The sequence below is a fragment of the Strigops habroptila genome, chromosome 3, assembly GCF_004027225.2.
Source record: "Strigops habroptila isolate Jane chromosome 3, bStrHab1.2.pri, whole genome shotgun sequence".
In the NCBI taxonomy this organism is placed as follows: Eukaryota; Metazoa; Chordata; class Aves; order Psittaciformes; family Psittacidae; genus Strigops; species Strigops habroptila.
Window position 1 is genome coordinate 71,159,688 of NC_044279.2, and position 12,520 is coordinate 71,172,207.

Here is a 12,520-nt window from a genome sequence, read left to right on the forward strand (position 1 = left end):
CTACTTTAAAATTATTTATTGAACAAACCAAACATTTGCTTCCAAGGAAGTTTGCTAGCTAAATCAAGTAGTAAAACCCACTATTGTTCTCAAGGACACAAGCTAGTTGGTATAATTGCTGCACTTGCTTTAAGAACAAAACATTCAAAACTATGGATTTTGCAAAATAAGTTAGTCTTCTCCAACTGAAGACATATCTTTATTTTTATTAATAGATAAATTTTATGAATTCCAGATAGTTCAGCATTGACTGGTATATCATGAATGGCAATAGGATTTGGACTGGACTACTAATGAATAATCTCAGGACCATATGTTTCTACTTCCTAGGAAAAGATGGTGTCATATTTAGCTGGACTAACTCTCACCAAAGGCTTTAGTTTCAACTGCAGAATAAGCTAAGTATTTCTGGAAAAAAAAAAAAGTACGAAGTTATAAGTAAAGAAAGCTGCCTAAAGCCAGCTGATAGGAAATGTCTAACTTGGGCATTTAGGCTAGCTGAATATGGCCTTAATTATACTATTGCCACCATGATAATCTACAATGAAAGCCATAATAGTTAATACCCTTATGGATTGTATTGTTTATTTTGGTTTTCAATTTCCATTTTCTGTATTTTCTGATGTATTTTGCCCCACAGCTCAAATCTGCTAGCAGGAAGCCATTGTAATAAATGTTTTGTTTATGAAGTTGAACATTTAACTAACGTAAAATGAAAATATGCATAGTATGTTTCTTAACTTTCATGATTTATTTTTAAGATACTGTGTTTAAAAGGTGATATCCTCATCCTGGAAATATGCTTGTTTTCTTTAATCGCAAGCAAACTTTCTATTTCACAGCATAACAGAAGACCTCATCACGTGAGAAGGTTGCTTCATCTTCTTTTATACTGAAAGGCCCAGTTAGTTTGCTATTTCAGTTAACTCCCTAAGTCCCCAAGCCCTAAAGTTCTTATGCACATTTACACTCAGCTGTAACTTTTGATCTTCAGCACTTTGCTTGTAATACAACCAAATAGTACATTTTCAATAGGGGAAGCTGTTTATTTCTGTCCTTTGTTTTACACAGAATTTTTTTGTATGTAATGTGCAGAGTAATGTGAAAGATTTTTAAGATAAAAAATAATTTAACTAATATCTCTCCATTTTAGGAAATACAAACTCCAAATGTTTTCATGGATTATGTATTATTCTTCAGTAATTCCTTTTCCAGCTGTTGTGAAATATAGATGCTCTGTTGATGCTGGAACTTTTTTTCACTGAATATCAGGGCTGGTTTTGAAGCATAATACAAACACCGTGTCATGATTCAGGCTCTTTTTTAATATGCAACAGTTTCCAATAAATTGTTCACCAGCAGCAGAAGATACTCTATGTTAAAGTTTTAAGAGAGAGTGTGGAGAGATTTTATTGCCTTTGATCACTATTGATGGGAAATCTTATTTCTTAAGTTATAGACATTTATGGACTGGTATCTGAAATAGGTTGGGAATGCTTAGATCCTTTTCTAGTCAATTAGAATCAATATATACAGGAAAAAAAGCTACAGTTCTGTTCATTAAGGTGTACAACTGAGATGATGCCCATGATGATTTTTGCTGACAAATGTTTATTTAACTTTCATAGGTCCAGTTTTCTGAGTAGTGTTTTGAAATAGAGAGTACATGATTCACTGTGTTCACAGGCTGCCAGACTCGGTTCACAGCTGATTCTTTCCATAATGGCTGCATTAAAGATTAAAACAAAAAAATTATGTCTGGCAACACATCAGCAAACATTTAGTGTAGACAACAGTCAGCACAGTGAAGCACTAGAGCAGATTTCCTGCAGAGGTTGCTGCAATGCCTTTGGTATCAAAAGTCTTTAAAAGCAGATTAGAAGAATGACAGCAGTACAATTTGTTAGGGTTGACTCAGTTCTTAATATTGTTGACTTATGCTAGCACTTCAATGAGTTTCAAGTATCCACCTCATCATTCATCCCACAGGAAACCTTGTATCAATGCATGGGCTTTGCATCATGTCCCGAAGTTTGTAGTAATCATCCTATCAGCTGGTTGCAGCATGTGTTACAGTCTCAATTCCTCTCACACCCTGAGGTTGCAGTTGAGCATATCTTTGCTACAGTGAGAATGAGGCTGTAAGAATTACTTCCTTTTGACAAGATTTAGTCCATCCTTCCTCAATTTTAAGTAAAACCTCTCACACCCACTGACTGTTTGTAACATAGACATTTATAGACTCAAAAAAGCCTCTTCTCTAAGAACATAATATTTACTTTAAGAGATCAACTAAAAAAATTAAATACTATGCCATAGACATTTTGCTCAACGCAGTACTTTTGTTTTGCATGCCATCTGGAAGAAGACCTGAAAAATGCAGACTGTTAAGATCCCACACAGGCTGAGTGTTAGGCTGCTTTATTAACCTACACACCACCTCCCCTAGTTAATGGTTGGTTTATGAACCTCATTTCCTATCTACCATCACCTGGTGCAGTCCTACTCTATCCCACCAAGCCTGGTATTGTGGTTCTCAATGCTTTGGGCTGTGAGTGGTCACCCTTGCAGAGATTCCTCTCTCCATCCTGGTAGGTTTAGCCACTATTTTAGGTTCCTTTTTGAAGACTGCTTAGACCAGTTATTTTTAAGGCTTAGACACAGGACAGCTGTTGTAAGGGTTCAGTGCTGACACTCTTAACATGACTGGCAGTTCAACTGATGAATTCAAAGTGAATAGGATTAAGTGAATACAGCAGCTGTAGCTTGGCAAACTAGGGTAGGCTCAGGGTTTACTATATGATACTGACAAATGCAAATGAGTATTAAACAGCCAGAGCATAAAAACATAATTACATCTTATTTCACTATTCTATTGACTTAAGTGTTGAATTATCATTCTTTTAAAATTGCCAGCCTGTTTGTTCATTTAGGAGGGCTCCTCGGATGACTGCTCATCACATTGACACAGAGTAAAGACTTACGGATTTCTGACTCACTGGAAACAGATTGCAGTGTGTTTGTGTGTGTGTGTTTATAGCATATATATAACTCTGACCTGGTTCAGCTTTATTCCAGCAAGTAACAATCAAGGTCTGGATTTATAAAATTATGAGATACAGTTGAATGTTGCCTGAATAAGACCAACAGGCTCAATGCTATGCTACCTATCTCGTGAACGTACTAGCTACAGTGTTATTAATACAGATCTCTGGATATTAAATCATCCTATTATTACAGATCTTTGGATAGTAAGCCATGCTAAAGAGCTGTACATCATGCAACAGTATATATTGTAGTAAATGACTTCTCTTTATGTTGGCTAGAATTTCTTTTACCCCTCTGTTATTTCTGAGGTATTGGAGATCTGAAATTTATATACATATATTTATGCTCAATCCTAGGAATGTCAGAACTATTCACGGAACAGTCTAGGATTTCTGGTTTGCATAGTATTTAAACAACCGAGTAGCTATGAATACTCTGGCTATGAATACTATCAGTATGCTACAATTTTCTACTTTTTTAGCCTTTTCCTTACATTATTTTAGGTGTAAAATTAAAACCCCTAGTTGTTACTACATTTACTACTTCCCGAAAAAGTTTTAGTGATAATTATGAGCACAATAGTAAAGACTATAAAACTTCATTTTGTCCTCAAAAAAGGTTTTGCATGTAGTGATGTTATTCCAGACAGACAGCACTTTGTTCTTCTGCTTTAAGTTTTGCTGAGTGAACTTAAAGGTGGCAGTTCTATAAGCTGCTCCATACCACTGCATATACAATGGCTTTTATTGTAAATATAATTGTGCTGTAAGAAGTCAAGTAATAGATCTTAGAGAAAATAATTACCTCATATATCTTGGAAGATGATGCATACATAGAATCTCATTATAAATATTTTGTACTCATCTTACTAGAGAAAATATTGTATATATCTTTTAAGTTTGTTGAGGTAGATCGTGAAATATGGCTGTAAATCTCCCAGTGCAAGCAGTAAGGAACTGATTCCTTGTCACCTTCACTGAGGTCAATGAAAAGATTCAGATAGAGCACTATACTTCTTTTACTGTGAAACAAATGGGTTTAAAGAATGTTTATCTTAAGAGAAAAACGAAGGCTGGTGATCATTCTAATAGGTTGATAGAAAATATGCTGTATGAGAAATATGTTTTAAAAAGGTGTAAAGATCAACTGGGAAAAATTTCAAATGCGAATAAATACCACTATAAATATTCTAATTCTGCAGTGATATATCAAGGAGTAATTAACCCAGGAGAACCATTCTTCTTGGCGGGGAATAATCAGGTTTATAATAAGCATACTCCTCTGGGTATTCCATTTCATTCCCTTCCTCTCTTTCCACATGCAAACGCATTTTCTGCATGCAAAGTGTGTATTTATTTGCTTTTTTAGATTAAACTAGCTAGTGTCTCATGGCATACAATGTATGTCACATGAGCAAAGAAGGCCAAATTAATCAAGAATATGGGCATTTAACATCAGAGTTACAAAGGGTTTAGCCATAGTTCTGCTATGCCATTGGGCATAGAACTACCTGTTACCTATCAATTTATTTCATCACTGTGATGACTTTTGACCAAAACCTTTAGATCTTTCCAGGATATAGCAATTTGCATTTCAAAAAACCAAGCTCTCAGTTAGTTTGTAGAATTATTGAAAGAGCAGAAGTATCATCCTAATGTTTTGTGCTTAAAAGGCATTCTTTATTACAGATTAGTCTTTGGTTACAAGTTAGTTCTCAGAATTACAACCCATGCCTAAGCTAAAGATGAATCTAAAGATGAAATCTTGATACAAATGAAATCAGTGAAAACTTTATAGTTACAAAGATATAATTTTACTCTAGAACTTCTTTTAAATTCAGGTTCAGTAGTGTTCAGAGAATTTGGCTCTTTCTATAGAAAGGTGTTTGCTTGTAACCTTGCCCAAATCTAGAATATTGACAGTGCAATTTTAAAATGACAGAGGTGCCCAGAAACTAGTCTGCAGCATATTATACATCCAAATTTACTATTTCAAACCTAAAACACGTTAAGAAGTCAGACTAGATAAAGTTCCTGTAGTTTTTTGAAGTATTAAGGTTTTTTTTCTTAAAAGGCTATCATAGCTACAAAGTTGAGTGCTTTTATATACATACACAAATATAAATGTATATATATAGGTGTTATATAGAGTCAAAATGCTTAATTAAAGATAAGGGCTCCTATAGAGTAAATAGCATGCTTTAAGTAATGTATACGTGGATATATGACAAAGTGCATACTATAGTACACAGGTATGTAATTAGTCTGTACTTGATTATTTTGCCTTATAGAGTTTCAACATATATATATATGCTTCAGTGTTATGTGTGTGCTTTTTTTTTTCCCTAGTGGAAAATACTATATATATATATGTGTTGGCTTCTTCGAAGCTACGTTTGGAAACATTTATCTTAAATGTTAGTTGCATAATCTGGTTCCAATCCATACTCTAGACTAATTACAAGATTTATAGTTACTTGTAGATATTAATATAGCCTTTACATATTAATGATCATTTTGAAGTGGAACTGGTTCCCTACCTTTTACTCTTCATGTGTTTCTATTCCTACATTTTTTACATGACTAAGGATTAAAACATCACCTTCACATAATCGTAAGCATAATTTCACTCAACGTTTTCTCTCTACTTTTGTGTTTGCGATTAAATTGTTACTTCTCTTTCTCTCTTTCCCTTAGTTACACAGTAAGGATTTTTGAATGTATATTGTCATCTAAGGTAAGCTTTCATATGGTTCTTGCATATGAAGCTTATGAGTATGTGTCATACAATGTCTGCCTAGTATGGCATGATTTTCATTATTTCATTTAATGAAAATGTTTTTTATAATGAGTAGCATGACAGTTCTAATGCACAGATATCCAGATTTTTAGGAAAATTGCTTGTTATGGTAATTCCTTATTAGTACATCCCACTACCTTCTAATAGTGCATGTTTCAATGGAATTTAACAGTGCATGAGTTAGCATGATTAATTAGCATGAATAAAATGCAAGTAATAAAACAGCATTTTTCATTTACAGTCAGTTATTCTCATATAGGAATATACCCCTACATAACTGAAATATTTATTCCACAGTTAATTTCATTTAAAAATGAATGATTCTCATCACAATTGCACTACATGAGTTGAAAAGAATGCCAAAAAGCATGCTTTTTTTTTTTTTTTTTTGTCTGTATTGTGCATCTACCTACGGTCGGGAGTGAACAGTTCTGCAACAATGATGGTGTTAAATGAGACAGCACAGTCTCATAATCAATAGTAACTAATAGCACTTTAATTGGATAACCCTTGTGTTAATAAAGGTTACAAACTCCTAAAATCTGTACTCAGGATAAACACTGTATGTAAGTATCAGCTCAGTTGCATTGAGCTGAAGCATTCAGAGACAGTGATATCTTCACCTTGGCAATGTACTTTTGCTTTAAAGCTTTTGGTGTGTTCCAGAAAAGGCTCAGAAGGTAAGTGCAGTTATTAGCAGGTGGTTTTGCAATTTGCAACAGAATACTCATGCAGATTTGTAAGAGGAACAGTAATGGTACGTAGCTTTCTTACAAAAAATGCCATCCTTCACCTTGAGATAGGGTAGAATCTAATGTTTTTTAGCAAAATATTTATCTTTTTCCCACTGTTCCTTCCAAATGCCATTTGATTTCAGTGAAATTAACAGAACTCCATGCACGTAGTTTCTGTGACTTTTTTTTCTTTTTCAATGACATGAAATTTCACTCCTAATTTGGACTATTTTTATTAAATTAATGCTTCTACATCACTGGGATCTGGGGTGCCCTGGCTGGTCTGTTAGATATTACATACATGTTTTTTCTGGGCACTGAAAGAAATATTTTGTCTTGGATAAAATTATTAAATGCTCTTCAAAAATCTTTTGTCTCGTCCTTTTTTCCAGAACACCAAAGAAAACACTGAGTACTCCAACGACTCTCTTATAAGCCCAGGTTTCTATTATGGCAGTCATTTAAAATAGGTATTGTTCAGTTTTTTACTCAGAGTGGCCAAGCCACAGCCATAAAGTACATAAACTTAAAAGGCTGTGAATGGTACTTTTTATACCTGTTCAGTGAATATTGGCTCCAACCACCACTGAATTGAAAAATGGCGGAGGGAAGAAAAAGAAGTTTAGTTTCACAGAAATAGGAAAAGAAGTTTTGGCAGTGCTGGAGGAAAAGCTGGGTACAAAATCTCCCTATCTGTCATCAGGGCTTGTGAGCCAGGACACTCCCTGCAGCAAAGGAAGACAGTGGCCACAAGTGTGGAGTAGGTCTTGCCTATGAATCACTGCAGGACTTCCCACAGCTTTGAGATCACATAACAATAGTTTCAAGCCATGAGAAAACTCAGGAAGAAATTGCTTTCAGGGAGTAAGCACCTGGATCCAAGGTGATTACATGTGGTCTATTTTTTATTCAAAAGTGAATCCAAAATCCTTCTTCAGAATTCTCCAGCGGATGAAAGCTTCAACTTTCATCACCTCTCTCTGGAATCCAAAGGCACCAATATCTAAAATCCTCACTTTTTTCATATGATTCTTTCACATATGTCATCCCACCTGTTATTTTCAAGCAACATGGTAAATATTTTGCTGAATACTTATAAACCATTTTAATACCCAACACTAAAATAATTTGAATGTGTCCGCACATCTTCCACAACTCACCATAGTCAGGTGTTTTCTATATTGTTCCCCCTGGGCTGACTTCCACCTCTCACTGTACTCCACCCAGCCTGATGGAAATCCCGGAGGGTTATTTGAGGTGAAGCTTATCACAGACTGTTGCATGGGGGAGAGATAAATGACTGAATATATGACATCCTAGAAATTAAATTCATCCTGCGCAAGATGACAGGAAAGTTCTGTACAGTACAGGGATTAAATAATGGTTAAATCTTGTGCTAGACTTTTGAACAGGGATTAATTTGATCACATCACAAAATGAAGTATGCAATAAGGATTGACTAAATCTTTGCTGTTTACACCAGAAAACAAAGATACAAAGCTGTCACTCCAGGGAACTTCACCTTGAAGAGTGTCTTATTCCTTGTTTGTAGGTGGGCTTTCGTTCTTCAGACTACTGATGGATGGCGTGCCTCTGCATATCATTGATTCATACATGCGTGAAGTACAGGCAGACAAAACTGAGGGGAAGTGAGAGTCCGTCCACAGTGTTTCTCCCCCACTGCACTGGAAATTGGTAGCAGAATTACAGAATTTTAGTTCTTGCAATCACAGAATAAATGTGTGGTTGGGGAATTTCTTCCTTTTTCTTTCTTTTTTTTTTTTTTTTTTTTTTTGTTTCTGTTTTTCTTTTTCTTTCCTTTTTTTTTGTTTGTTTTTTGTTTTGTTTCTTATTTGTTGTTTTTGTTTTCCCTACCTGCTGTTACTGAAAAGAAACAATACGCATGGATTGCTTTGGGTTGAATTGAAATGAACTGAAGACAACAAACGTTTTGTAATGTTCAGCTTTATTTTCTGTTTGATACTGTGTTCTGGTTTTTAATGAAGAAAGAGGAGAAGCTGTGTAATAAACCTGAGGAGGCAGTCAGAGTTTGCACTTGGTGGTACACAGCATATCTTTCTCAGACTAAAAGTACATGGATTAGCCAGTAGCTGTGCAATAAGACCCTTGGAAAACATACCTCTTTGATAATGTACCTTATTTACCTGAGAATTGTTTAACAGAATACAGTTTTACTATAACATACTTAATGCATATGTACTTAATGATCATTTATGCTGAATATATCCTCCTTTAGAAGTTTTGGTGTCCTAAATCCAATCCATCAGTCTCTCAACTGAACTGAAATTGTTTTATTTAATGTACAATAAATATGAAGTGTTTAAGATCTATCAAGTTCTCATTTAGTATTTTTTTAGGTTTTTTTCTGGCTCATGTTACCACATTTCTTGTTTAATTTCCATATACGGTAAAGCAGGAACTCGAGCCCACCACAGTGAGTGGAAAAATATATCACCTGTCACCTAATCCAATGGGCTTACACTTTAAGATACGTAACAAAGAACGCAAGTAAAGATAAACATAACACATAATTTTGTATCTATATATTTTCAATATTTTCAATATTATAAATGCCAAGCATGACAGCTTTCCATCAGTCTTGATCTGCACCCCTCCCTCAGTAATTCAGGATGCTTTTGTAGGTATTGCAGCAGAAAATGGACTCAGGTCTTATCACTAGCGAGTTTACCATGCAAGCCAAAAAGGTAAAATGGCTATATTACTTTTCCAACTCTAGTGTCCTTAACCTCCAAGTATTTCAGGGGTGGGAGGTGATGATTGTAAATCTCCAGCAAACTCCGAAACATGCGAGACACAAGGTCATACATGATTTGGGCAGACTGCCAATTCCCTATTGCCCTGTCATTTATTTACCAGTTCTCACTCAGGTTGTATAGATAGGATAGGTTATGTGCTTACTGACTAATGATTGATCTCTAATTATGGTTTATAAAGATAAGGGTCTACTTAGACCAGCAGCACATTACAAGATGGTTACTTGACATCAGCACATTTTCAAACATCCAACAGTCAATAACTATGCAATACAAAGAATGTGTTACTATTAACTGCCACTGCTGAACTGGTGTTTCTGCAGTTGAATTACCACTTCTTTCCTTTGGGGGATCCAAACGCTTTTCCTCACTTTGTTCTGTAAAGCTTACTCACTCTAAGATCCTTCTTCTTTCTCTCCTTTCTATCTTTGTGATTGTTTCTGTGCTGCCATCTGTGCAAGGAAGCAATTCTCCATTCCCAGTGATCCTGGACACCCCTGCATTTCACCCTGCTCCTGCCAAAATCAGTTCTCTCCTACACATCCACACCTACTCATGAAAGAAGGCAACATGTCTACTATAAAGAAAACTTCATAAACGATTAATAATTTTTCTTTATTCTGAATCTCAAAAGTGAATCACAGCTCCCTTCATCTGTTTTGAAGCACAAGAGGCTGCAGGAAAGGGTTAGTTTAAATGTACACCATGCAGGTTTAAACATATCAGCACATGGCCCTTACTTAAAATAACACCGATCTGTTGAGATATATTACAGTCAGCACCAAAAGCTACAGTTACTGTGAGTTTGTGCTTTTCAGTGAGCCAAAAATGATGCACATAGCCATCCGTACTTTGTACACAATGATGTTTACAGTTTCAAGCTTACGTATCTATCTGCCCCCTCTGTCTTAATATACCATATGTAATAATCTGGAAGCCAGCATAAATCTCAGCTTCTGCAGGCTGTCTGCTGATGGAATTAGCCATTCTAATTTCTACCAGACGCCAGCAGTGTTAAAAGACAAGCTGAACTAAGCTGCTTTTCACTGTGTGGATGGTAAGTAAGTGTTATATTCAGATGCCCTTAACTCCTCCCCAGTTACATTGCCCAGCATTTGCCACTGGCTCTAACTCGGGTTTGAAGTGCACCATACCAATAGGAAGTACTGAGTACTTTTCCGTGGGTGGAGTTGAGATCAGTGGGCATTAGTATGCTGTAATTCATACTCTCACTAACTATGCTTACCAGCCAAGTCTCTGGATTAAAAATTAATTGAAAATGACTTTGAGGGAATGACAGGATGGGGTGGGATATGAAGGGGATTTCTAGTAGATCTAAGCCAGGCTGCAGAACCTTAAATAGAGAATAACAAAAGATAAAGTTTTGATTCACAATGATTTGCCTATTGGTATTCTCCAGGGGTGGTGCTCGATACATGAAATAAAGTGACCAAAATCACAAAATTAAGAAAATTCTAATGAAACCTGCAGTTCATACCAGCTTAGGAGAATAAAGACATACCAAAGACAACAAGAGAGTTAAAACACCCTAGAGAGAACAGAAGCAGCAGAATATCATGCTCTAGAAGATATAGCCCAATATTCCCAAGAAGAAATGTCTCCAAAGTCAGCTCACACTGAATTTCCAGGAAATCAGTGGACCTGAAAGTGACCTTGGAATAACAGAGAACAGCAAATGAAACCTGGTCATATGAGATAAAGCAACAGTAAAACAAAAAAACTCCAGGGGAAGTGAAACTACTAGTGCTTTTATGGCTTATGGCTGTGTTCCCTGATGTCTTGTAATATGCGAAACCATTTTAAGTCTTCAGCCAGTTGCATTATTTGTATCTTCCGTTTGCTATGTACATTCTCGATCAGCTAGTACGTGCTGAGGTTATAGTTCAGTAGCGCTTTTAATAAGGTTTTTCTTTCCTGCACACTGTCACATATCTAGTAGGAAGTTAGTATTTTTGAAAGCTCTGCCTTGGTATTCAGTTTAACTTATACTGGTCAAGGAAAGTTATTACTTGGAATAAGAAGGGAGACCCAAACATGTACACACACAGAGAGAAGAATCAAAGTTAATTAAAAAAAAAAGGGGGGGGTGTGTTTATTTCTAAGGGAGCCAGAGGAAAATATTTTGTCTTCTCTTGGCTTGCTCTCCTTGACCATGGAAGGTAGGAATATTGGCACTTAAATGTTCGTGTTGTATAAATACAGATCCATTCTCAAATTGCTGTATGTGGAGCTTGATACAGGCACTGTAGTTACCTATTTGCATTGGAAGATTATGGCAAGTTGCAGTCCGTTTTTCTCTCACTGAAAAAAATCTCACAAATATACAAAGAGGAGAAGAAAAAACACATGCAAATCTTTTAAAGAACATTTAAATTGGGATATGCTGTTTATAAGGAGGTCTTTACTGAGAGTCAGAAATTCTAAAAAATATTCCTTTTATAAAAAAATTAGTTTCAAGCTTCCTCTACTTTCATTGGGGGAGCAGGGGAGTATAATATTGCTACCTTTTACAGAGCATTGTGAAGGGAGACTTACTTTATGAACGTCTTTTGTTGCACTTTGAGATTCTGGAGCAAAAGGCATCCTATTTTAAGCACGGTGTACTTACTGTCACTTGATTTCCATGGCCTGCTTTCCTGACTGACAAGTAAAGCTGCTCCTTTGCTCAAGCAGAGAGAATTTGGAAGCAAAACTGTATCCTGAATACTGAGGAAGCACTGGAAGTCTAAATGCGCTGGACTTGAAATTCTGATTCTCATGTCTATGCTTTGTGACTGAATACTTTTTAAAGTAAAACAAAACCTTCATCAAGCTCAGTGGTAAGTTCAGTAGGAAATCTATCTCTTCCTCTACTCATGTGGCTCTTATTTATCACATCACTTACTTTCCCCTCCACTTCTTTTCCTACTTTGTTTTCTCTTTTTCCTCTTGGTATCACAAAAAGCTTAAGCAATCTCTCCATAAATACCAGTACCACTATGTGCATCAACCACAGCAATGCACAGGGTACTAAAAGAAACAGTGTTAGCTAAAACTCAAATCCAGTGATTCCAGTGGACTGGGGATGTAGCTGATTGCGAAACTCACATTTCCCTTTGCCCTCCTCTACTTGGCTGTTACTGA

The 12,520-nt window shown here is 35.9% G+C and overlaps 1 protein-coding gene across 1 annotated transcript in view; it reads left to right on the forward strand.

Moving 5' to 3' along the window:
* The window catches only part of MYBPC1 (myosin binding protein C1), a 76,351-nt gene extending 68,117 nt beyond the window's left edge, over positions 1–8,234 (forward strand). Inside the window, 1 exon segment of the mRNA XM_030478121.1 lies at positions 8,134–8,234. Within this exon segment, the coding sequence (XP_030333981.1) occupies positions 8,134–8,234 (101 nt within the window).
* Positions 8,235–12,520: the final 4,286 nt, after the last annotated feature.